General features: G+C 46.8%; 1 protein-coding gene across 1 annotated transcript; it reads right to left on the bottom strand.

Annotated features, from left to right (window-relative positions):
• Positions 1–152: 152 nt before the first annotated feature.
• On the bottom strand, positions 153–27,022 carry LZTR1 (leucine zipper like post translational regulator 1). Its single transcript, XM_080632716.1, has 20 exons — positions 26,837–27,022; positions 26,697–26,759; positions 26,501–26,557; positions 25,864–25,943; positions 24,741–24,849; positions 23,804–23,887; positions 22,798–22,855; positions 22,147–22,286; positions 21,273–21,474; positions 12,697–12,807; positions 12,281–12,373; positions 10,805–10,900; positions 9,573–9,756; positions 8,015–8,184; positions 6,837–6,993; positions 6,530–6,656; positions 5,326–5,475; positions 5,050–5,155; positions 4,139–4,219; positions 153–1,457 (listed from the first exon to the last, which is right to left on the bottom strand). The coding sequence occupies exons 1-20, from the start codon at positions 27,010–27,012 to the stop codon at positions 1,341–1,343; spliced, it is 2,361 nt and encodes a 786-aa protein (XP_080488842.1). The 5' UTR covers positions 27,013–27,022; the 3' UTR covers positions 153–1,340.
• Between the last annotated feature and the right edge of the window lie 100 nt (positions 27,023–27,122).

Genomic DNA, 27,122 nt, shown 5'->3' on the forward strand with positions numbered 1-27,122 from the left:
AAGGCAACGACTAATGAAGACACTTCAGTGTGAAATCAGTGTCGAGATGTAGTGCAGTTATTTTTAACAAAGTGACCTTCATCAAGCTCAGGGCTCTTTTTGCTTCGTTTTTTTCCAAAATGAAAGCCAAGTCAATCACAAAATGCCAGGGGAAGATGTTAACTCTTTATTAATAAATTGATTTAGAAAGGCTTAGCAAGACAGGATTAATGGATTTGGTGCTCAGGATGGACCACTGTAATCTTCTAGTGTGACTTGCTGCAGAGCAAGGCCTGGCCCTCCTGCAGCCCACCAGTGGAGGCAGCTGCAAAAGGGTTTATCTTTTAATCCACACCATGGAGAGTCTCTGACCAGTCCCTCCATCCTGCTCCAACAGTCACAGCCTCACTGCGAACACCACGCTCTGCTTCCAGTTTATGTGACTTCCCCTGTGTCAGCTGAAGGTCTTTAAATAGCCTTGCAATCCTGTGTTTCACAGTATTAACGGCACCTCACGACTGCTTTCTTTTACAGTATAAAAGTGTCCTGGGTTCAGCAGCAGCAGTCAGTTTTTCTTCTTAGTAGCTGCTGGAGCACTGTGTTTTTGACTTTCGGCCTGGGAACGGAGCTGATAACACAGATGTTTAGACTGACCAAGGACTTTGAGAGTCTCATGCTCTGCCAGGGAGGAGGGGAAGCCGGGAGGAAGCAGGGACAGGACACCTGACCCAAACTAGCCAAAGAGGTATTCCATACCATAGCACGTCATGCCCAGGATGTAGAACTGAGAGTCCCCGGAAGGGCTGGATCATGGCAGGGTGGGGGTGAGGTACCGGTTGGTGAGCGGTTGTATTCTCTTCCTTGTTATTTCCTTTATCATTATTACTATTGGTGGTAGCAGTAGTGATTTGTGTTATACCTTAGTTATTAAACTGTTCTTATCTCAACCCGTGGGAGTTGCATTCTTTTGATTCTCCTCCCCATCCCTCCAGGAGTGGGGGGAAGAAAGGTGGGGGGGGAAGTGGACTGCATGGTTCTGATTTACGGCCTGGGCTTAAACCACGACAAAAAGTAATAATGGGCTTGATTCTGAACTTAGTTACTCCCCAAACCACATGGAATAAATTAATTCCTGCAATGGTTTCAATTTGACATTTGCGTAAGAGAGACCAAACCCTTCACCACAAAGGTACAAACCAAGCAAATCCACAGGAGAGCACGTCAGCTGTCCATGCTCCTCAGGGCCTGCTGTACTGTGTAGACACTGTGAGCAGCTCGGTATGGAATGGTAGAAGAGAGAGTCAGCCATAAAGTGCTAGTTTGTTTGAGGAACAAGGGAGAAGCTCGGTTACCAAAGCGTGTCAAATGTCTGAGCCCAGCTCTGCGCACTGCTTGTCTGATATGTGGTTAGCTAACGACTCTATGATGTCAAGAAGGAGGAGCTGACTCAGGGAGCGGAGATTTGGCAACTTGGAGACCTTCAAGGAAAAGAAAAACAGAACAGAAAACAACAGAAAGAAATTAAAGCCCTCCCCAAATGGCAGCTGAAGTCGCACCAGTTCACCCCAGCCACCCCGTGTGCAACAGGCAGAGCCTAGGCACATACGGCATGAAATCACAGTCCTGCGCTCCGGTCATGACTTCCTGCACTTAGAACCCGGTTTCAGACTGCTGCATGGAGGGCATGGGATGGAGAACAGCAGAAATGCTGACCCCAGCACTGCCTCTCTGGGAAAGGAGGGTAATTACTGTTTATAGTGACAACTCTCCTGCTAATGGATGCCAGCTAAGCACTCCTGAAAGCAAAGCTGGGCACCAGCACAGCCGTGAACTTTGAAGTCTGTGTGTTTCTACTGAGAACGTGACTTAGGACCTGATCTCTTCACACTGTCTGCTTCTATGGAGAGGCCGTGCTTAGTGTCCATGCTGGTGGTGCTGGCTTTCCTCCTGCAGTCAAGGCAGGTCACTGGAGTACCTTCACCGCGTCACATACACGAGAATCTACAACAAGCTTTATGCTCTGAAGACTGTTCAGAAGCTCAACTGTTACCAAAAAGGAGCTCTACACATTCCTTCCTTCTCCACAACCTCACAGTAATGAGCCAGGAATCCCTCTTTCTAGACTTATTAACATACATGCCCAGCCTTGAAGGCAGACTCTGCCTAAAAGCCTGACTACTTGCCCAACCAGTACTCACTGATCACCTCACTCTAAGCTTGACTGTGATAAAGAATAAAGATGTCCTGAGCAAATCAGTGAGATGCTTTCAGAAAGAGCTCAGGTGCTTGAAGTAATAATATCCCCAAAGTAAAGGTCTATGATGCCTGGGAGGGAAAGGGACCCCCTTAACATGGGTGGGAAGCACTGAGGCATGCACTGTGGAGGAACAGATCAGGGTGTCAGTACAAACACTTCAGAACAGCAGTTTTATTGGGCATTTTGCACAATACTGACACACAGGAGCCTAAACCCACGTTGCCCAAAGCAGCAAACCTCTGGGCACAGCTCTGCCATTAACATTCTTACTGGGGGGAAAGCTCCTTGACAGTCGGCATTGAGAACAGCGTTAATCAAGCTGGAAGAAGAGCAGATGCCAAGGGCCATCCACCCGGCCTGTCCAAGCCTCCATGACCTGCTGGGCTGGCACAGCTAGAACAGATCCCCCTTCAGAGCCTGCAGCTTGCCAAGGAGCCCAGCCACACACAGAGGCACCCAGCACAGGGCCAAAACTCACACACTGAAGCCTCTCAAGCCAAAGAAAAACATTGCATAATGAAGGTTTCTTCATGCACATCTGCTTGACAGGCTTCCAGCCACAATCTGAGCAAAACTGTTCTAGCAGTCAACAGTTTAAACAGAAAACATTTCCACATACTCTGGTGAGTGGAATACAATTGAGGAACACCCTTTAGCTCCAATCTCTGCGATGGCGCAATGTTCATTTCCCCCCCAGCACGTTCTGCTGAGATTTGTGCCAACCTGTTTGTCTTCCTGTGGCCTCCACAGGAAGCTGAGACCATGAGATCTCAGCTCTCAGGGACTGTAGCCCCCGGAGATGCCCCAACTGCCTGTAACTCCCAGTGGGACCATTCTCCATCCCCTGCTGAAGCTGGGCCACTCTGCAGGAGTCACGAGGCCAGAAGAAAATCCCCCAGATGAAGGCAGGGGCTGTAACCTCATGCTGGGACCCTCCGCTGGGAGTGCGATTCCTGGATGCCGGCTCCACTCTCAAAGCTTTTTATGCATTTTCAGCTGTTTCTGGGTGTAAAATGCATTGCACTTGGGCAACTTAGGCATTTAATAAAGAGCCTGAATAGCTCCCTATGTATCTGCAGATACAGACTGGACTGAGCAGTGCTCTCCTTCCCCATGGGCAGCGGCAGAGGATTGTGAGTTTAAATACACAAAAGAGAGCGAGCTACCTGAATACCAACTTGGGAATTACTATTCAGTAAGTGCATAGCATCCAGAAATCCCAATTCCTGTGATTTATCAATCAATTTCAATAATGGTGATACATTGTGCCATGAATTGGTGACACGCTGGGAAACTCCCATGGAGGGATCGTATCTCACAACTAAATGGTAATACCCTTATTGTCTCAAGTGAGGACAGGAATATCAGCACATCAGGCTCTTAACCTTTCCTATCACTAATGCATCATCCCACGTATCAGAACATGGAAACTACCGAAAGCCCAGTCAGGACATGGTAATTTGCCTTCTGGGCACATGACAGTGTAACATCTATGACAGAGAATATTTCAAGAGAAATATGAACAGCACACTCAGAACTGCCAGTGAAAGAGAGATTTGTGCCCTCAATACCTCACAAACTTATCTTGCTGTACATATGAGAACCCAACAGTGGCATGGCACAAAATCAACAGCTGGAACAAGTGGAAATGGAAGCAATTGTGGGTAACTTCTGTTCTGGAAGGTCTTCACATTTCCAGACCCTGCTGTTCTAGTCTTTCATTTATTTTTGGTGTTTAAACTATGCCTGGCAGACTTGTCAGGGAGTATCAGCAACACTCAGCCAGCTCTCAGCTGTCTCACATGAGAGAGAGTGAAATGGATTCCTATATTAATGTGTCTTTAACCACCGCAGTGACAGAGGACAGCAGCTCTCAAAAGCCCCAGAAAAGATGCAACCAACCTTGGTGAACTGGTGAACGATGATGTGCAGGCAGTGCCTCTTCATGTCCAGTGCCTGGGTCTTGTCAGCTGCCTCTAAAATCTAGAGCAAAAGCAATGATGTGATCTTCCTTCTGCATAGCTCAGAGGTCCAGCGCACAAACACTGCTCTGACTCAGATGAGGCAATTCCTCTGAGCTAGGGAAACATCTCCAGTTTTCATTACAAACCTGAATCTTCTCTGAACTATTGAAAACTAAAGTCTTGGATTTAAATGTATTGAGTCCTCAGGAGATAATCAATAGGAAACTGGAGATCTGTTTCAGAGCCAGGTTCCCTGAAGTGCCTGAGTGAGACTGGCAAGAGCCAAAAGCAGTTAATGCTGGAATTGATTCTGCTCATGTTGCAGAGGGTTCAGTCTGCCTACCTAGAAGATGGCATTGTGGGCTTTCTTATCACAGAATATTCTTTGTTAGCTTATACTTCATTGCCAGATCCTCTTAGCATTTACTGATAAAACAAGATTAATGTCACCTGCACATCACCATTTGCCCTGGTACAAATGTCTACCAAAAAAGGGTTTGGAGTTGAGTGCAGTGCACATGATACCTCTTAAAAAGACCCTTAGAAACACTGGTCTACAATGGGGGGATGAGGAACATCCTGTTGGCCAGTTGAGCACTATTCTGCTAAACACTTCAGCACAGGAGCACTAGTGACACAAAAGGCAGATAAGGAAACAAAACCACTGAAGCCTGTGCTCCTGCATACGTCAGCCATGCAGGGCCACTGGCATTAGAAGGGTTTGTGCAGTCTCAGTGGATGTGAGTTTGGAGGCGACTCAGTAAACCTGGCACTAGGGGTACCCAGTTGACCAGACCCTTCCCTGTATCGAAGCCAAGTGACTAATGAAAGCTGCCTGGGGACAATTACCTGTAGTACATTCTCCACCGTGACATTCATTTCTAGGTTCTGCTTACAATAGGCTTGCAGTCTGTTGTTGGAGAAGCCATAATAGTAAGGTGCAGCAAAGAGGTAGCTATTCATCTCATTAAGGAAACAACTGTAAAGCAACCGTGGCAGAAGTTAAAATGCAGCCTTGAGCTGCAATCTTCCCAGGCTCTGCCTGGCAAGCTACAGCAAAAGGAAGGTGAGGTGCTGTACGTGCACTTTAGGCAGATACTTGAATTCCTTTAGATATAAGGATACAGGGAGTCTTCAGGAGGCATGTTTACTTCTCCATAATAAATGTATCGAAGCATCGATTCAAATGCTTGCTTGCTGGGAACCATTTCACCTATAGAAATATTCACTTGCCCATCTTCTGGCATGAAGGAACGGAACATGGCTTCAAAGTAACTGGAAAAGGAAGTAAACCTGATGTACACATTCTGCAGACAGACGGTTTAACCCAGTATTGTTCAGAGGCTGCTATTAAGCACTGCAGCTTCCAAAGAAGCAAATTCAGGTGACAACCTGGGCGAAACCACTGCTAAATGATTGTTTTTACATGTCTGCCTGTGAGAGAGCTCCAAAGATAATCCCCCTGATTTCCATCAGCACTACCCAAAATTTGTCTCTGTTTCTTGAAAATTAGGACACATGGTGCTGTGATTTTTGTCTAATTTGCATAAGACCCAGTAGAACGCTTAAAGCATTATGAATTTCCTTGGTATCTGCAGGCTCCTAATCATGCAGGGGTGTTTTAAGAGCTGTGAAATGCTTTTAGTAAAATACCACGGTAACTAATACTGAATATTATTTCTGGGACTAGATGAAAACTGTGACAGTATTTGAAACAGCAGTTTTATGTGAACACTTTGTGTCTGCCAGAACGTAAAGGTGCAGGTACACAGAACACACAAGCAAAGGACAGATTCCCTTCACTGCCATACTGAGGAGGGAGAACAGTCCTCACCATCAGAAGGGTGAACCTGCCTCCTCAACAAAGGACAGGAACAATCTAGTCTCTGTTATGCACCATTTTTTCCTATGCTTATTCATACCCAGTCTTAAATACCAGCAAGGGAGAAAGAGACTCAAACTTCAGGTGATGCAAAATGGATGTGAACCATCAGAAGACTCTTTCTGACCTCAGTGGACATTTGGTGCTTTTCACTTCACTGAAACCACCTCTTTCCTTTCCTGTGACTGTACAGATTCTTTGTCTTGCACTGCAGCTTCTTACACATTCTCTAGAGAACCTCTCCAGTTTTAATTTCCTCCAATCCTTCCCTGCTGGGTATCAAATTGAAAAAAACCAAACCATTTAACCACTGATGCTTAAAGGCTTATTACACTTACTGAGCAAAGACGCATCTTACGCTTTATGTGGACACAAAGTTCCTCCCTGTCTTCTAAAAGAGGCAGGTGCCCCACAGACTGCACAGCACTGCACTTTACACAGCCTCACCTGGAGCGGGCAGCCAGGATGGCTTTATGTGCTGGCCGTGGGTGGCCATCCAAGAGAAGGATGATATCACAGAACTCAGTCCCAGCTCCTTCCAGGTAAGCCTTCATGTCCTGAATTAAAGATGTTCCTGAAAGTTAACGTAATGAGATAGTTAACGACGTGATAGTTGCAGATGACCAGGTACTTTCAAACTAATACATGGCAAAGCCATAGCTCCAGCCCCTCTTTCCTTTGTTTCCTAGACGAAGCAAACCATTAGCAATGCAAAACCAGCACAAGTAATTAGGTTAAAAAGCAGAAAGGTTACCAATGTCAAGCGGCTGATCGGAATGTGTTCGAACAGGAGGCTGCTGCTTTCTCCGTACAATCTCCACTATGAGGGATGAAGAAAGATGCTCAAACTCCTTCATCATTATTACCTGATTAAAATGGGATTCCTTCACCACAAAGTTCAGGCAATGTTCCTTAAAGAAAACACCAAACCAGTATTAATAACAAATTGATGGCTTACCCTCTGAAGTCATCCCACAGCATCACATACATGTCACACGTGTGAACAACCATCGTTTTCTTACGACCCTCCACATGGGTCCTGCAGCTGCAGCTATCAAACAGTGACCTTCTCACTAGGGGACCATTTCAGCTCCTACTTGAACAGGAAATTCAGGACAACTCTAAGCATCAAGAAAAACCTGACTAAAAAACAATAACAAGGAAAAGATTCATTGTCTCCCATCAGGCTGCTCCAAAACAGGAATCTCAGGAGATGCTGGAAACCTCACGGAGCTAACTAAGATTAGTTGCTATCTCATAATAATTCTTTATACAATTAGAAACCAGAAGTTAATTAGAAGATTGACGAGGTCTCAACACTCTCCATTAAGAATACAATGTGCAGGATTTCCTTGTGTGGATTTTGCCTTAACTCTCTCTGTAAAGGCTGCAACAGTCTGGAAGAGTCTTGGAGGCTCCTGTATGACAAACCTCCTGTCACAGCAAATCAGCCTGGAGGTATCTACTCTACCCTGACTTTCAGCAAAGCCCTTGACCCACTGCACGGAGAACTGCAGACACATTTTGGTTTTCAGCAGAGTGCTTTTCAGATCAAAGCCATGAAAACGGAATTTAGATCACACCCAGGTGAAAGAGCCTGTTTGCAGCATCTGTATAGAACAGTAGGAACAGAAAACGCACTGGTTCCATCCTGCTGCAGTCAGAGCGAATTGATGAAGAGCCAAAGTCACTCTGCCCTCTACATCCTGAAATCCCTGTAGGGCAGATATGCAAAACTATCACTTAGTGAAAAAACCTACATAATATTGGTGAGCAGCGGCAGGCCAGCCCACCCTAACATACGCTCAAGCAACTACAATTATAGGAAAGAACTGAATTTGCAAAAGCCAACAGCTTTTGCAAAACGTTTATTACATAAATTCTATTTGTTAAACTTCCTTATCAGTTCCTCTGTATGCAAACTGTGATCACCTTCAGCTGATCCAGCTGGAGCTTGTTGGCATTTTCACACACAATGAGCACATTCTGCAGATCCACGGATGCTTCAATGTACTGAAGGCAGAGCTGTTCCAGTCGAGAGAGCTTGAAGTTTAAAGCTAGTTTGTATACATCCATAATAAGTAACACATCCTGCACATGCCCTGAAATGACAAGAGATAAAAATGCTGCAGAGCTCAATTTATCTTGACAATCTGGATCATGATTTTTTAAAGCCCTCAAAAGAAAGGGAAGTCTCTAAAACCACTGACAAGCTCCAAAGCCAGCAGCCCCATGTTCCAAAGTGCTCGGCTGTTAACAGCCCTGCTGCAGCCCCTGGTTTGGATGCAGCATTAGCAATCAGCTCCCTCATTCTGACAGGCCCTTAGGAAGGTGCTTTGTGCTTGTGCATGCCCAGACCTGAGGCTGGCCTAGAAGAAAGGGCTGAAGTAAGAGAGGGGCAGTGAGGACCCTTGCAGGCTACTGCAATGGGACTACTGGGACACCAACTGAAGGAATAATCCTCCACAGCCTTTGGTTTCCTCGCAGGAGATCTGTGGCCATCTGCTGTAACTACTTTTTGATAGAGAAAAGCCTTCTTGCATGTCACGTGCCTTCCCTGCGTCTAATTGGAAAATCCCATTTGATAAGCATGCCCAGTTCTATTAGCTCAGCCTCTGGATGGATCCCCAAGGTGCTGCATCGGAGGATCCCAGCAGAGGGGTGTTTGATGGGCTGGGGGAAGGGCAGCAGGCTGCCTGAGAAGCCTGTAACAAAGGGAAGAGCTCAATATGTCCTTGGTCTGATCCTAAGGGATCAGTGAACTGGCTGAGAGTGGGATCTGGCAATGTCAGCAGACACCAATGAGAAGCTTCTCTCATCCCCATTAATGAGGCTTGCTCTCAAGACAGGCCGGCTCGCACGGAAAGCCTTGGAGCAACTGCATACAAATCATTCTTTTCCTGGGAACTGCCTTTTATAGAAAGGAAAGATTATGGACTGAAGCTCAAGCAAACCTTTCAGCGCTAGGACGTACCTTGCTTTACCTTATTGTGCCATGTGGCTAAAGCTTCCCCAGCCCTTCCAGCTGGAGTTCCCCCTGGGTATCCACTCTGACTCCCACAGCCTGACACACCTCATCACTCAAGCATGGCCATTAGATTTGCTGCGTGGGAGCTGAGAGATCTCTGCCTATTACCTCCCAGCCTGCAAGTGTTTGTAACCAGGGGATCTTCAGTGAATGCATCAAATCGATTCTTCCTTTCTTGAGGCATTCTTTCAGATTAGCATTTTGAAGAGATGATAAATCCTCGCTCGCTTTGCTTTTCTGTGTGGGCCCAGTTTGCAGCGGATCAGAACAATGCCAGAAAAAAGGAATAAGCCAATGAAGGATCCATGGTCCTTGCAGACAGCGTTCTGCACATGCAGACCACCACAACGCCTTTGGTTTTAGTTTGTGGTTTACGGATCATGTGCAAACGCTTGATCCTACTCTGGGTCAAAGTAACTGTTTCCTGCCCAGCTGTGGCAGGTTCCTAAGCCTCTGTCCTACCTTTGCGAGGGTACTTGATTTTATCTGTATACAGGAACTGCATGAGCACCTCGAAGGGCTGCGCCTCAGCCTCTCGGATGGGCACTTCCAGCAGCGGCTGCAGGCGGCACAACTTGACATTCCCACCAATCCCATCCCTCTGACAAGTTGCGTGTCCCTCGTCTTCAATATCTTGCTTTGATTTCTAATGAGATGGAATAAACAAACATGGCAACAAGGCTGTGTCAGCTCACATGTTACTGTCAAACCAGAGGAAAGATCCTTCTCATGACTGCATTCTTCAAGATCCAAGATCTCACTATCTTCAAGATTATCCACACAAAGACAAGGAATTCATGCCTTAGACTTACTGTTCAATATCCAGCGACAAGCATGGATCAGAACAAATGTGAACTCCTGCATAAGGCTCAAAAGCAGGACCTCAGAAAAAGGGAGGAACGAATTCATGTTTCTGCCCTCAGCGGGAACAGCATTTCTCCTTGGAGAAGGAAGATGGAGAAGCAGGTTCCACAGACCCCTGCTTTGCAAAGTCAGAGCTCAAAGTGCTGCATGGATGTATTTTAAGCCACTTCATTACTTCCAAGTTTCACTTTGACAACCTTTCCCTCCAGCCTTATCCAGTGAAGATGGAGGGCTTGGGGTGGCAAAGCAATTAACTAAGGGGCAATGAGGCACCCATACACCTTACTGCAGGTTATGTGCTACCAGTTCCTCAAGAGCAGTCAACTATTTGCTGTTAAAAAGCTGTAAGGAACGCAGACACCAGACCTTCCACGCTGAAGAAAGTCAGGAGATGCTAAGGTAAAGGGAACAGAGCCAGCTCAAAACCTTAAAGCTGCCTCCCCTCTGATCTGTCTGATCTCGCAGGCCACCCCTGAGGACGCGCAGCTTCTGCCCTCCCCAGAGGCAGGGGTATTCCCAGGGATACTCCACAAGATTAGAACCTGACAGCTACAAGAGCTCCCAAGAACTACAGTGCCAAATCCAGATAACAGGATTAACTGTGGCTCCTCCATGTTACGCTCCTCACCCAGCCTGATACACATCCAGCAGCCTGTTAATGCCAATTATCCTCTTTCCTTCCCTTGCTCCAGAGCACCTCAGCATCAGGTTCTGCTCTGGTGCCACAGCTGTCTCAGCAGATACTACCTGTGTTTCCTGGCAACCTTATTTCCAAAACAAGGCAGAGTAAGCATCCCCCTGCCACAAGATCACTTCTGTCTAAGACTCACCTGTTTCAGCCTCTCCCTTGCCTGCATGATTTTCTTCTTCAGCCACTTGCAGCGAGCTGTGACAATCGCAGTGTGCCCTCGGACTCGTTCCTCCTTCTGTCACAGGCAAAGGAAGAAAACACCTTGAACTTCTAGACCCAAATCCCACAGTGGTGGTGGCAGATGGTGGAAGTTGTGGAAGCCTGGGCTGAGCTCCAGGTTACTACCCATTTAGTTGAAGCTAGAATCCAAGGCAGCCTTGCATTTGCTCTGCACATACACATGAAATCCAACACTCACTTTCCTTAAAGCCTAATGGCAAACACCATTTGGAAAGAGTCTTTGTTATGTTCACTAAGTGGAAGCTGCTGCATAGGTTCAGTGTCACAGATACTGCTTCTTATTGTTGCATCTGAGGTTTGGTTTCATTTTCTATTTTACTTCAGTCATTAAAATTGGTCTTGAAATGATTTGCAAAGCACTGACTGCTCTTTCCTGGGAACAGCTGGGACCTCAACTGAGTACAGAGGTCATTAGTACCATTTTCACATTACAACTCTATATGCTGTATATTTTGGTCGATGAGAAACTTAACATGAGCCGGTTGCAGTGTGCGCTCGCAGCCCAGAAAGCAACCATATCCTGGGCTGCATCAAGAGGAGCGTGACCAGCAGGTCCAAGGAGGTGATCCTGCCCCTCTACTCTGCTCTCATGAGACCTCACTTGGAGCATTGTGTGCAGTTCTGGTGTCCTCAACACAAAAAGGACATGGAACTGTTGGAACAAGTCCAGAGGAGGCCACGAGGATGAGCAGGGACTGGAGCAGCTCCTGTATGAAGACAGGCTGAGAAAGTTGGGGCTGTTCAGCCTGGAGAAGAGAAGCTGCGTGGAGACCTCAGAGCAGCTTCCAGTGTCTGAAGGGGCCTATAGGGATGCTGGGGAGGGACTCTTCATCAGGGACTGTAGTGACAGGACAAGGGGTGATGGGTTCAAACTTAAACAGGGGAAGTTTAGATTGGATCTAAGGAGGAAGTTCTTTACTGTGAGGGTGCTGAGGCACTGGAATGGGTTGCCCAGGGAAGCTGTGAATGCTCCATCCCTGACGGTGTTCAAGGCCAGGTTGGACAGAGCCTTGGGTGCCATGGTTTAGTGTGAGGTGTCCCTGCTCATGGCAGGGGGGTTGGAACTGGATGATCTTAAAGTCCTTTCCAACCCAAACTATTCTATGATCCTATGATACTGTGCTGTGACAAACTGGGGTTATGTCCCAGCGACCCACAGAACTCAGTTTAAAAGTTTCTCCTTTGCACCTTTAGAAAGTTATTTGGATGAGTGTAATTTACTAAAGCAGAGAGACAGCACCTTCACCTGTGCCCCTGCTCTTCAAACTTCACTCCCAGGGGTTCTGGCCCCACCTCTGTACAATCTGCCTTTCCCCAGCACACGATACACACACCAGAAACCCCCACTGCCACCTCTGCAGTAAAATCTACTCACCTCTCCCAAAACAAACTCCAGGTCACTGAACTGTCTGTTTTCCCACAGCCTTCCATAGTCTTCATGGAGAGTGCATTTAGGGTAACAGGAAAACTGGGAAAATAAAACCCCACAGAAGACAGAATTCATTTCACATGGCTCTGCCCAAAAGCACTGTTACACATATGATCAGTGGATTTCCTGATTAACTCGACCTCAAGGTAGTATATAAAGTAGAAAATAACAAGCAACCCAAACACCTGCAAGGCCTTGCTCTATGGGGAGGGTAATGAAAGATAACACAGGGCAAGATGGAAGAATTGGGTCTTGTTTGAACTGTGAAGGCTGCCTGCAGGAGCCAAACCAGAAACTGCCACGTCTGGAGACAGAGGAGTCACACAGAACCGGTGCGGACGGTTCACCTGGCAGTGAATTACCTGGAACCTGTACATCTCTCCACTCCTGATGTTATTGTCCACTGTGCCGCCAAAGATGTACATAGCATCCGAGATAACAGCTGCTGCGTGGAAGAGTCTCCCGCTGGGTAACTGGGGACAGAAAAGGACAAAACAGGGGAGGAAATAAATAAAAGCCTCTTTTTTTTTCCCCTCACAAAAAAAAAAGGACCTGCAACAGACCAATAGTGACGTGGACTGAAGTGACACAAACACTTGCAGCCTAAGATCGACGTATTATCCTTTAGGATTGTTTCCTAGTGTACCTAGAACATACTTCCGCTCACATTTAAAAACACCTATTCATGGCACCTTGTAATCGGAATGGTACCTACACAGGACTCTCCATATCACTGTAGTTACAAAATACATCATTTATCAAAGTCAGACTCAACACTAAGTTTTACACAGAAAAATACACCCCACTTCTAGAACTAAAGGGATTCTGCAAACCACTGTGAAACCCAGAGCTTATTCCAAATCCTGTCGAGAATCTGAATGGTGAATGATCATCTAACTCAGCAGGATGCTCAATTGGAGGCCTGTAAGCACTCGCCTTGCCCGCAGCTCGCTGCGGCTGGACCCATCTGGCCAACGAGCCCCTCCAGCAGTGCCAAGTCATGCACAGAGCCCAGCGTTGGAGACGTTTCCAGCGCTGGCACCACAGAGTCAATCCCGTCTCCATCACGCCAGGTCCACAGAGCACAAAGCCACCCCACGCTGCAGGAAACCCCAGCTATTTATAGGACCGAGGGATCACAGCATTCCATGCAACACACACTTCACCTTGGAACTGTAAAATGGGATGATTTCTGAAGCAGGAAGGAGTCACTGCGAGTCGAAGCTGCCGTGACCCTCCTGCATGGGACAGACCTCATGGTTTTCACTTGTTTCCTCTGAGGCTACACAAAGGTAGCTGATCACATGAGCACATCTCACTGAGATACCTTACATCAAGTCCTCAAGTGGGGATAGGAACTACCTTCCCCCACCCCTCTCCGAGTTTGATCAGGCTTGTTTTGTCTTCCAGGCAGCAAAATCTCATTAAATCTCTGCCTACGAAATCAAAAGCCCTCTGGTATAAGAAATCTCTTCTTGTACATATTTATAGACACCACTCGAGTAAGCTCAGACACGAAACAAGATTATGTTTATCTGCAGAGCCACATTTTCCAGGAAGCCATGCTGACTGGCATTTCTCATTACCACCGACTTACCCCTTTCACCACAGCATCACACAACGGCCTCATTTAGCTCGTTACTCACCAGATTTTCCATGAGTTTCTCTTTTCTTCAGACTACAGCTTTTAAGGACACAACCCCCCTGCAGCAGCCAGGACCTGCTTGCTTTTCTCCCTCAGATGTACAAACCACAGATTGGGTCACCTCAAAGGCCTGTTGAAGAAAGCCGTCCAGATTCCTCTGGATAAACAAGAAACCTTCTGTCTCCAGCAAACTTCATGGATACTTTAGCAAAGAAACTTTAAAGTTGGTGCTAATAAATCCTGTAATAGGAGGATTATGGAATAATATTGATCTGTTGCATTCCTGTTCCATAGCTTTCCAAAAGAGAATGGAATCATAAAAATTGCTTAGGTGGGAAGGGACCTTAAAGCTCATCCAGTTCCAACCTCCTGCCATGGGCAGGGACACCTTCCATTAGAGCAGGTTGCTCCAAGCTCCATCCAACCCAGAGATGTATTTCCACACAACCAGAAGGGCTGATATCAGCTGTATTATGCACATCCTTCCTACAACTAACTCTCCAGCCAAAACCAAACCAATGAAGAACTATTCTGCTGGAAACCAAACACAGGTTTGTAATTATTCAAGGTTCTTTTCAAGCTGGAATCTTTGCTTTCCGAAGCAGACCTCATCAGTCACCTCTGCTTCCTTTTCAGTTCACCCTCCCACACTGCTGCCTTGCTGTGAGCCATCGCCTGCAAAATCAAAGTATTTCAGAAGGGGTTTTGTATCATTTTGCATTTCTCGTGCTCAGACTCACTCCGTCTCCTGTCTAGACAGCACAAACCCAGTTTGTCCTGTGATGCTCATCAGCGCTCTGATTTGACTTACAAAGCTGTGCATTAAGTGCTGCTGCTTCTGTGTCAGAGCACCAGCAATCATTCAAATAGTTGAGATTACAGCCCCGAGCACCATCTCTGGGGCTGATTCCACTTACCTTAAAATAAACTGAGTTCAACCTGTGCAAACCCTTTCACTGATTTAAATCCTGACCTTCCCAGGAATACATTCAGCTTCACTTGGAGTCCTTCATAAATTCAGTTGAATCAATGCAAAAGTAAAATGACATCAAAAGAGCAGTTTCCACTCGGGGGTCAATACTAGTTTTCTATGTGCAATTTAGAACACATATGTGTAAAGTCAAGGCTTAAATGATTCTTAGATTGCAGCTCAAGCTGAAACAGCTCCAGATATATTTCAAGGAGAGAAGAAAGGAGTGCAGGAGGAAAAGCATTTGCAAGGCTGGAATTCACTTCTCTCTCCTGGAATAAATTGAATTTGCATTTTTGAAGCCTTCACTTCCAAGTGTTTCTTTATTTACCTTGGAGTCTGCTGTAGGTGGATGTTTAACTGCTGTTATGCCGAAATCTAAACCAAATACCACTGTGATTGAGCAACCCAATACATCAGTTGTGTAGTTTTCTTACGGTTTGTGCAACGATCGAGATACACAGCAATTAAAATCTGATGCACTAATTGCTTCTTTTCTGCCCTCTTCCGCCCTTAGTTCTTCATGAGAAGCTGAGGGGGTTGTTTCTGGCAGGTGGGAAGAATGCAGATACTGAACAGAGATGGTGAGGATGCTCAGCTATTCCCACAGCCTGAGACCAGCCTCCCTCCCCGTGGCTTGATTGATGGTCACAACGTGACAACCCGCTCTCTGTGTGAAGGCTGCCAATGCATGAGGAAGGTGACGCAGTAAAACCTTTGCTATGGCTGACAGGTTACATTCGGTGTCATGATGGGCACCGTGTACAGACATCATGAGTTGTTTTCAACTCCTGCTGTTTCAGTGGGTGTCTTCTATGTCCTACTCAGTCCTCAAAGCATTTCCAACTTGTTTTCAGGGCTTCTCCAGACTGAAAATTCAGCACTATGTGCAATACTAGGAAACAGGTAAAATCCAACCCACGGCAGTTGTTCCAAGGCTCTTCCTTCTCATTCTCTCAGCTTCTCAGAACCCTTCCTATATTTACAGAATAAATAGATAATTGTGTAAACTTCACCTCTCCTCACACTCAGATATGAATGAGGAGGCAGTAAGGAAGCTGGTTGTTGCACTTCAAAGGGAGTAAAGATGTGCTCAGATCTCTTTCGCAATCTAGGAATATTGATGAGCCTCCCTGGCTTCCAACACCACTAAAAATGGTGTTTAAGCTAACTCTTAGCCAAAATGACATAAAAATACCTAAAGCCATCAACAAACCAACGTGGTGAACCCACATAAACTAAAAGGTAAAAACACTGGCATAGGGTGCCCAGAGAAGCTGTGGCTGCCCCATCCCTGGCAGTGTTCAAGGCCAGGTTGGACACAGGGGCTTGGAGCAAGCTGCTCTAGTGGAAGGTGTCCCTGCCCGTGGCAGGGGTTGGAGCTGGAGGAGCTTTAAGGTCCCTTCCAACACAAACCAGGCTGGGATTCTATGAAAAACCCCCTATTTTTCCTCTGGAACTGAAAGAAAACCATAAGCTACAACAGGTTCAAATGATATGTCACTTCTGGTAGCTGTTTATACTCAAGAGATGCTTCTACGCTATCATACCAGGCAACAGCACAAAACTCTCTTAACAGATGGGCAGACAGAGCTTTGGATAGTCTTTCAGTTCAAGGAGGTTTAAGGATTTAATGTGTTTTCACACGCTGGGTGCAGAAAATCTATCTGCTTTTCAGACGATCAGAGCTGACTGTCTGGAGCAGCTGACATGCTGGAGGCTGCTATTCGAAAGGACTTACCTAGGCTGGAAACATGGGCTGATGGGCACCTCATGAGGTTCTGCCAAGTCCTGCCCCTGCTCAAAACCTCTGAAGTCCCTTCCAACCTCCTGCTTTTGTGATCCTAAGACTTCCTCCTGTTCGTTAACATACTCCAGGTGTGGAAGCCTAGCTCAGCTCTTGTTTCGATGGAAATTTACGTCTAACATGGAAATTCAGCCTTTCCTTTTCCCCAATTATTTTCCATACAAGAAGAAAGGGAATTCAAAATCTACCACAGATACCTGGAAAGGACCTGGCCAAAGGCTATTTCCATTCCTCTGCCCCAACCAGGGCCAACAATACCTATTTCATTCCTGAGAGAGGTTCATTGAGGCTGTTCCTAAAGACTTCCAGTGGTAGAGACTCTGCAAACCCCTCATGGAATCTTTAACTCTGCACTACTGTCAGCAAGTCAAAAGTGTAAAGCAAAGGATCACCTCAGTAAGCACCACCTCCCCATGTAAAGCAGTTAACACAGAACAGGGATTGCCATGGATCATGGCAGAGGATAGAAAGTTGAAGACCACGATGCAGAAACCTACAAAACAGGATAAATCACGAGATACAAGAGCAAAGTCATAATAACAAAAGCTTGTTGCAGTACCAGCTCTTCTGGGGATTTTGCAGTTCTGGTTATGGTAAGTACTAAGGGATGGGACAGTGGGCATCGTTTGATATTCTGCTCTACACTGAGGATGACATTTTTCCATTTAATACTCACTGGACAACACAGCCTGGGAACAGGGAAGTTGATTCTTTAACAACGGCATTCAAACGTGCTGTTACAACTGCAAAGGTCACAATGGGAGCCAACCTGTAACTTATTTACAGCTGTAATAACAGTAAACACTCTTTTCGTTAACATGATTTCAATCTGTCACTTGGAGATTTAAATAGTAGTGTTCATGTACAATGTATTAAAGAGAATGAGGCAGTTTAAAGAGCAAGTATGGCCAAATCCAATAGATGTGTCTCAAAAGAACATATATCAAAAACTAACAGCAGATGACGAAAGCCAAGTGACCAGCATTAGCTTCCTTGTGGCACCATGGGGTGTTTTCCAAAATCAAATTCCCATAATAGCGCGTTTTGGGACCTTAATCTGACTTCCTGCATAAACCAGCCTACAAGGGATCCTTGAATAATACTGAAGTGGAGCCTTTCTTGTAGGAAAACTTTCTTTCTAGGAAATATCAAATCTGGTTTAGACATAGTGAAAAACCTACCCAAAGGCTCTGAGAAAACCTCCCAAGGAATCACCACCCCCGTTCCTCACAATCTGTGAACTTTCATTTCCCTTTCTTTTTTAGTCTGGAGTATTTCTCATTTCAGCTTGAAGCCGCTGGACCTTGCTTTATCCTTTACCAATAGATGAAACAGCCTCTGTTGCCCAGAGACTCCGTTTCACTGCTGGCCACTGGGTTTCCCAACCTTCATTCATTCACAGATTTCTTCTCTGAATAACCTTGATTTGTGAACACAACATGGTGAGACACTGGTCAGGAAGATCCACCTAATAGACGTGGGGATAACAGTTATGTTACTAAATGATACTACACTCTCTTGGCTTCTGGAGCCAAGAATATCAGCAGCACTTCCAGCCATTTTACATTACAGGGACCTTGTCTCAGCTACCCACAATGACTAAAGGTTTTAAGTCATTGTTTCCAGGGGTACTGTAAAGGGAAACTATTAAACATAGACCACACACCCTGCTCTCAGCTATTCTGCTTTACATACACATGAAATATGTATTGTTTCTGCCCAACTCAAGAACCACCACTCTGAGTGGACTGTTATTTTAATCATGAATTGGCAAAACTGCAGGCAATGAGCAGGCAGCAGGGGAAAGCTGTGACTTGCTCTTTTCCTTCAAGGTCATTGACAAAAGTGGTGCAACGACAAGAACCAGTCTCTAAACTACTTGAGCAGAGTAACTCTTCGTCGTTCAAACCCAGATTTCCTACCTTCCAGTTATCCAACTTTATACCCATTTAACATGAGTCACACTAATGCTGCTTTCTTCTAATTTACTGGTGAGTGAGCTACATAAACATATCCCTTCTGCTATCACCCACATAAGCCCACATTCTGCTTTCTCTGTGGGAGAACTCAGTAAAAGCACATAATGAACAGCCCTCAGGATGCAGATGAAGGGAGAGTTGACAAACAGAAATCACTCTGTGCAACAACCTTGACTAGTGATTCTGATAACCAGGTTTTTACCAACTCCACCATTTCCAAGCTGTGCCTCTCAGCACAACCTGAACCCATCACTGGTACGGAGAGCCTGAAGGTTGTGCAAAAGACTTTCTGAAAAGGATGCACGTCTCAGCACTATCTATTGCTTAGAAACATCAGTCTTCTCTTTGGACTGTGACATGCTAAATTCTATCTCTCCTAGCAGAACATGAGACCCTGACAGCTACACTCACCACACTTGACAGCAGATCTTGTTAGGGGCCTCACTGCAGGAATCCAGGGTTTTGTTCACATAATAACATGCTTCTTTTGCCTGAGGATACCTCAACGGGTGTAACTGATCTCTGCACAGGGAGACTGTGGCAGACTCATCCACAGTGGGATGAGTAAGTCCTTTTAATCTTTCTTAGCTGCCCACAAACCACGTCACTGTAATCCATGTGAAAAACTCCAGAACTGTAGCTCACAGTAAGCCAGAGAAGGTTACCAAGGCATTCACCTCCCTTTTTTGCTTATTAAAAGACAACTAAAGAGCTCTGAAAGTCAGAAGTTCATATTGCTCTTGGCTTTGAAAGGCTGCTCACTAGAACCTGCACTGGGAGATGGTGGGAATCTGCCTGGATTCATGGACAGTGTAACTGTCCCAGCCACTGACCTTCTTAAAGCACTGCAAGGAAGAATTCTCTTCCTCCTCCTGTGGCACCTTCTATAAGGCAGTGGCTGTTTCTAAGCATCTCTTCTGATTCTGTGGGGCTGTGTCCACAAATGGATGTGCAATCCCCTCCCAGGCCTTCAGCTCCTCTGTCATTCCCTGCAAAACACTCCTCTACTGTAGCACAAACCATGGGTTTGTGCACGCCTCTGTCCGTCTGCTGGGGAGCAACTGGGCAAGATGGGGCATTTTCCCTGTTTCTGCCTGCTGGTATTTGATGCTGTTCCAACCTTCTTCAGAAAGCCAAGGAGTTCAACAGGAAAACTTGAAGGCAATGAAAAAAATGTATTTAAATTATCTTTAAATCCTCTGCTAGCCCTGTATAGAGGAAATCCAGCACCTCAGGAAGCTTTGGCACTGTGTACAGCCAGGCACAGACTCAGATGTGATATTCCTCTGCCTGCCTTAGAAAAGCAGAACCCCCAACTGTGAAGATCATCTAACAGTAAAGATGTAGAACAGCTCTGTACAATACAATATGTACATATATTATAGCCTCAAGGCGAAGGTATGAGGAGCTACGGATTGCAACTGTGCAGATCAGAAAGCAGGTTTGATATTCAGTTTGGAGACATCCTAAAAGCACAAAATAGAAGTTCCTTGTTTATTTGTGGAGCACTGACCTGTTTCACTTTAGTTATCCCTTTTCTACTTATTAAGCCATTTTCCCATCCTCCATGCGGGGCACCATCAACAATTCTGAGGGACCTGGGCAGAGAAGAGGACCTAGAACAGGCCCATTGCCAGACTTGTTTCTAGGTTTTGTTCTACCTATTTACCCAAAATGCAGCCAATGCTGGACTTGACTGCAGCCTGCTTCATGCAACACTCATCTCTTTCAGGCGCAACCTTCATCTCTGCAGTTCTCCATACAGCACACAGACATCTACTATTTCTTCCCACAAATCACACACACTAAACTCACTGTTACATCAGCTGAAGTACTTCAACATAGCTTAAGGTAAAATCTATTAAAATTAACAAATGCAGCCATCGTAACCATTCTAAATGCAGGAGATACAGATATTAGTACAGGTTTCTTCTCATTTGGGGTGCTCACTTGGCCTTTGGTGGTTACTGCCTCTTTATGCTTATGTAAAGAACCCAGGCTTTTTAATTTATATATCTTATTAATGCAACTGTGGTCAAAAAAGCCAGGTCTGAGTCTCCCTGTGATGCCTATCATTATTTTACAGTCACACCTTCATAAGCAAACACTTCACACTTGACCTAAAAGGGAAATGCTACTCTGTGTAATTACAGAATTTCGAAGACATTACACACAGAAGCATTATTCCACTGGAACAATCAAAACCTCATCTCGTTTGGAATTCTGCTTCGACAGCATCACACAGCCAACCACAGAACCACTGGTCCACACAGTGAATTCATTACTAAGCTCAGTCAAATAATGATTGACTCAACAATTACAAGTGTTTGATGGGATTTCTTTAAACAATACTAAGCAAAGTTTTCAATGTGTCAACACTGACTCATTTCTAAAGGCTGTTGCCCACAGTATTTCAGCTGCTCAACCACTGATGGGAAGGAGCTAAAAGTCAATGTCCTTGTCAAAAACACGTCCTTGGCCTGACAGCAAAAAATGGGCCAAGCATAAAAGGAAACACCAACAGCTGAAGGTTTTACCTCACTGTCTGGGCTGGGCTGGATAACTTCCCAGGTCTGGGAGTCCACATCGTAGCAGTGAAGCTCGTTGGGCAGTGTGTTATCTGCAGCACCACCAAACACATAGAGATGCCGGTCGAACGCAACCATTGTGTGGCCGTATCGTCGTTGTGGAGGAGGAGGGGAGCCTCGAAGCAAGTGCTCGGTGGGAATCCGGGTCCAACTGTAAGGATAAAGGAGCTCCATTATGGTACTTCCAGAACCTGCATGAGAACAGGCAACAACTCCTCCTGATCTCCGTCAGCTCCGTGTTGCTGAACTTCTAACTGAAAATGAGATAAAGGCAACGTGGTTCCCTCTCCCAGATGTAAATCCCAGCAGCTCAAAGACCACAACTTGGCAAGGAATCCGTGATCTATTATCCACTTTAAAAGCTCACCCTTCTAAGTAAAGGGCACCATTCCAGTACCATACCCCATTTCGATAGGGCATTGCTTATTCATTACAGTGGCGTGATTTCAGCCAAGGTCTGGAGGCCATCAGCTATTGTTTCAGTTGTGGTTTCACTTCAGCCAGTAGCCAGGCTAACCAGGCTGTCAGAACAGACCATAGAACAACCTTCAGGAAGGCAATATTTGGCATCCCATTCTGAATACACCAAGACTCACATTTACTGTTTAAAGTGAATCTACTGAATTGCTGTTCATCTGTGGAAAACGACCAATCTGATGCACATGGCAAACGGCAAAGTCTCATTACCATGGTCCATACCTTACCTCCACTTCCTCACCATGAGATGCAGCATTCTTTCTCAATACCCTTAAGTCTGCGCATTTCTCAACTCAAGCAGTAAAAGATTATGTGGATTTTGTGTGATTTAGCTGTCTCCACTTACATCTTTTCCTTGAACTCGAACTGAAAGAGATTATTGGTAATCTTTGCTCCACTCTGGCCTGAGAAAACAAACATCTTGTCTTTGCAAACAGCCACAGGAAAGTTACAGCACGAAGGAGGAATTTCACCACTTTGTTCGATCTGAAAGATAATGAAGTTCACAATGAAGAAGGCATTACTGTGGTGCACCACTGCATGTGCTGAGGATGCTCACCAGCAGATCGACAAACCCCATGGCAGCAACGTGTGCAGGCAGCTGAGCCCAGGTGATCAACTAATGCTGAGCTTAGTCTGCACAGACTAATTTTACCATGGATAAAAAGGACGGGAGGCCACATTTCTAGAGCCCCAGTGCTGTCAGGATCAGGCATCTTGACAGCCAGCAAAGCTCCCAGTGGTTACAGTGGGAAATGCAGTCCCTTTTCACAGGGGGCATGGCCAGTTCATATTCACATTCCCAAGCAAAAAGCAAAGTTCATGTACACTTGGCTTTCCAAATGCACAAACACAATCATGTCGAAGGGTTTCTGCTCACCTGTGTGACAAACGCATTCTGCAGAGAGCAGTGCTGTCCAGCACAGGGCTTTTAAATAACTGCTTATGAAAACCAAAGAATAAATCCCATGGGTTAACTGCAACTAAAGTGTCTTACCTCTTCCCAGCACGTTAGCTCTCTATCCTGGAGGCCAATTGTCCACATATCATTTAACCTATAACACAAAAATGCTTGATTTAGAAACAGGTTTGGGGTTTTTAACAGCAATTTTTAGCTCCTACTTCCACTGGCAGAAAAAACCCCAACCTATTAAAATCTTTTTCTCCTATACCTACATTTAATATCACCACCCCAAGCCTGCTTCAGCATCTTCCTGGTTACAAGTGTTCTACAGTTACACACAGCAATTCTGCCTGGAGCTTAAGGATTTGAGCTATTCACTCTTCAGGATTCAGGGGTATTTACAGAAATATCCCTTATTACCCTGCCACCTTCTACCTATCCCTACTAACCCCTAGGACGGACCACAGCAGTGATTTGTGCAGCTGAATCCCACCTTCACTGCAGAGAGGAGAACGGAGCAGGCAACCTGACACATCACTGCCTGTTACCTTTCATACCTGACTATGCTTTTCCCAGGACAAGTTACTCACAGCAAATACCGATGACTCCTTTTGTCCTAATCTGCCTGAGGCTCCTGTTCCACAAAACCTCATTTTTTAACGTGATTAGATGCATTTAACATAAATTAGACAGCTCCTCTCACCCAACCCCTCCTTCCAGCTACTTGAGGTCCTGAGGGAACTCCCTAAGCTGGAACTGAGCAGCTCCACAGAGTCATGCATCTTTCTCCAATTCCTCCTCCAGAAATAAAGAAAAACGCTCATTTGCCAAATTACAAAGATCTTTTAGCATCTTTAGAACCAAGGCAAGGATGGCACATTACACATCCACAGTCTGAGTCACCAGGTGTCTAGGTTTTAAACACATGCTGACTTGAATTTGGTGAACTGCAGAAATGTGATGCTCAGCAACAGGCAAAGCTTTTGCAGAGCTCCAGTTATGGGCTTAGATCACTTGGGGTACGAAAACATCTCTACAGAGGTGAAAAGTGAGGGACCAGGATTTTACAGAAGCACCCCAGCGGGATCCCAGCACGTACCGTGCATTGCCATCATATCCTGCAAAGATCCACAGCTTGTCACTGTACACTGTTGCACCATGAGCTGACCTGGCAACCGGCAACCTGCAGTTGAGGAAAGCAATTAAAACACTCTTAGATCACCCGCAGAGGTGCTGTAAGGATCTAGGTGAGGGCTACAATGCACAAGTATGAAGCATAAAGTACCCTACACAAAACAGCTTCAAGGGGTGAGATCGAGAGGGCTCCTGAGATGCAAAGACCACAAGGAAAGAGCAACCATAGATTTCTTCTTCCTCAATCTTTGTGGTTTTTACTGAATCAGCCAAGAAGCATTAAACAAAAGTGCGATGGCACAAGGCCATCAGCTTGTATGAGGCCATTTGTGCAGTACCCACACTTGTAACCATGAGGAAAGACAAGGACATGTGAGTTTGGAATATAGGAGTAAGACTCACACTCCAGAATGTCAGAAGTCGCTAAAACAAACAGAAAGAGAATTTACTGATGTGGTCTAAATGTGCACAAACTCAGCTCTGAGAAGTAACGTGCTGCTAGGTCTGATTTTGCCTTAGAATGCTGGATCTCAGGAACCTACGTTCAACAGATCCAAACGTACATCATCAACTCATTCATCTGCTTCTGAAAGCACTTGTGTGCACACACGTCACAAGTGTGTGCATCTCAGGGTGCTCCAGAAAGTCCAACTTTAGTCTGAAAAGAAGGTGCAGATTTAAGTACAAATAAGCTCCAAAGTGGCTTCTGACACATTTCCAATATAGTCCTCTCTGGAATGGAGGCCATGTAAAAACCCTCATTTTCAGAACACTTGAATCAAGAAAGTAGAGCAGAAATCATCCCACAGCCTTAACACCAGCACTGGCACCAGCTGTGCTGTTGTCTGCTGCGTTAAGCACAAGGTCCCGTGAAGAAGGGGGCAGCGATGCCAGCTCCTTACCTCCCTTCAGTCTTCCACTCAGTCCACTGCCCAGTTGCAAACTTGTATTCAAAGAGATCGTTTTTATTCTTCAGGTTGGAATTGGAATAAATGTCTCCAGTGTACCCACCTGGGCAACAACAATTCCATTGGACTCAACTGCAATCGAGCACGCACACTTCTAGTTGTTATGTTAGAAGAAAACTTTAGTTTAGTTCACACAAGGAGAGGTATTTAGCTAATGGACTGCTACAAGTGGGAGACTCCTCCTCTACTCCTACCCCTAAAGAAACGCTGTGGGAATGAGTTTCAAGTCTTTAACAAAACAGGAGGGTTTCCAAGCTGAAGCTGGAATCAGTGTTAGACATGGAAAACAGTGGATTTGCTACAGAGATTTTTTGACACTTCATAGAAATATGTTATAAAAATATTCCTAAATATTTGTGTGCTATCAGCCCAGAAAGCAACCGTATCTTGGGCTGCATCAAGAGGAGCGTGACCAGCAGGTCCAAGGAGGTGATCCTGCCCCTCTACTCTGCTCTCATGAGACCTCACTTGGAGCATTGTGTGCAGTTCTGGTGTCCTCAACATGAAAAGGACATGGAACTGTTGGAACAAGTCCAGAGGAGGCCACGAGGATGCTCAGGGGCTGGAGCAGCTCCTGTATGGAGCCAGGCTGAGAAAGTTGGGGCTGTTCAGCCTGGAGAAGAGAAGCTGCGTGGAGACCTCAGAGCAGCTTCCAGTGTCTGAAGGGGGCTACAAGGATGCTGGGGATGGGCTCTTCATCAGGGACTGTAGTGATAGGACAAGGGGTAACGGGTTCAAACTGAAACAGGGGAAGTTTGGATTGGATCTAAGGAAGAAATTCTTTACTGTGAGGGTGCTGAGGCACTGGAATGGGTTGCCCAGGGAGGTTGTGAATGCTTCATCCGTGGCGGTGTTCAAGGCCAGGTTGGACAGAGCCTTGGGTGCCATGGTTTAGTGTGAGGTGTCCCTGCCCCATGGCAGGGGGGTTGGAACTGGATGATCTTAAGTTCCTTTCCAACCCTGACTGTTCTATGATATCTCATTCTTTCTTCTAAACATCGCTAACAGTGCATTTACCATCCCAAGCAGACATCAGTGTAACCTGCCGCTGCCTTACCGAACACGAACATGCTGCTCCCATAGACCACGGCCGAGTGGTGATACCGCGGTGCTGGCGGGGTCCCTGTGGTGAAAGCCCTGCACAACAGGAGAACAGCAGCAATCAAACACCCTCGTCGTGCTCCAGGGACTCACAGCTCTTGTGCAGAGTCAAACAAGAAACAACTGCTCAAGGTTTTCCTGCTGTTCCTGAGGGTTTTCACTGGCTTTGGTTTCTTAATTAAACGGTCTCACATTTTAGGACAGACGGAGCACTGTGAGCATGGTACAAACACGACACTGCTGGAATCTGTCTGGCAGAGACAGCAAGCGAGGCACAAGGAGGCAAGGGTGAGATGACAGAGCCTGCACAGGCCACAAGGCATCAGCGAGCCCCACTGGCACATTCCCTGCCCCAAGGGGCCGCAGCCCCGCAGTCCCTCTGCCCCTGCACCCTTCCAGCACCCCGCAGGGTGTGCGGGCAGTGACACCCACCGCAGCCCCGCAGGCAGGAGCTGTGTGCGGGAGCCTCGTTGACAGCTCAGCCCCGCAGCACCGGGCAGGATGCTCTGGGAGAGTCCCCGAGGTGCTGAGGAGGAACGAAGGGGCCACCCCCAGCCCTGGGGACGGGGAGGGCTGCGCCCGGCGCTGCGCACCTGCACCAGGAGCAGTCCTTCACGTCGAAGCGCAGCAGGTCGTTCAGCATCGTCTTCCTGCGCAGAGGAACGAGAGCAGCGGCTGAGCCGGGCCGCGGGGCCGGGGAACGGCAGCCCCGCGCTCCTCAGTCCCGCTCCCCTCAGCCCCGGGCCCGCTCCCCTCAGCCCCGCGGCCCCGGGCCCGCCGTGGCCTCACCCGTTGTCGCCGCCGAACACGTAGATGGCGTCCCGGTAGGCCACCACAGTGTGCTTGCTGCGCCTGCGGGCGGCAGAGAGCGGGGTCAGGAGCCGCCGGGACCCCCCATACCCGCACCCGCCCGCCGCACCGCCGCTCACCGGGCCCCCACGAACTCGTCGCAGGGCGGGAGGCGGCGCCACCGGTGCACGGTCTCGAAGGGCCCGAAGTTGAGGGTGAGGTACTCGACGCTGTCGGAGCAGCTGTGATCGAAGTCCACGCTCGGTGCCACCTTGGAGCGCCCCGCACCGCCCGCCGGGGCTCCGGCCGCCGCCATGGCGCGCCCCAGCCACCGCGGGGACACCGGAGGGACTACAGCTCCCGGCGTGCACCGCGGCGGCCCCGCGCGGACTACAGCTCCCAGCATGCACCGCCCGGCGGGGAGAG

This window comes from Psittacula echo (assembly GCF_963264785.1).
Source record: "Psittacula echo genome assembly, chromosome: 22".
Lineage (NCBI taxonomy): Eukaryota > Metazoa > Chordata > Aves > Psittaciformes > Psittacidae > Psittacula > Psittacula echo.

Coding starts and splice junctions, on each gene's coding strand:
- LZTR1 (XM_080632716.1), bottom strand. CDS start 27,012: ATGGCGGCGGCCGGAGCCCCGGCGGGCGGTGCGGGGCGCTCCAAGGTG. Junction 24,850..25,863: donor GAGCAGCATGTTCGTGTTCG/GTAAGGCAGCGG, acceptor GTTGTTGCCCAG/GTGGGTACACTGGAGACATT. Junction 22,856..23,803: donor GGATATGATGGCAATGCACG/GTACGTGCTGGG, acceptor TTTGTGTTATAG/GTTAAATGATATGTGGACAA.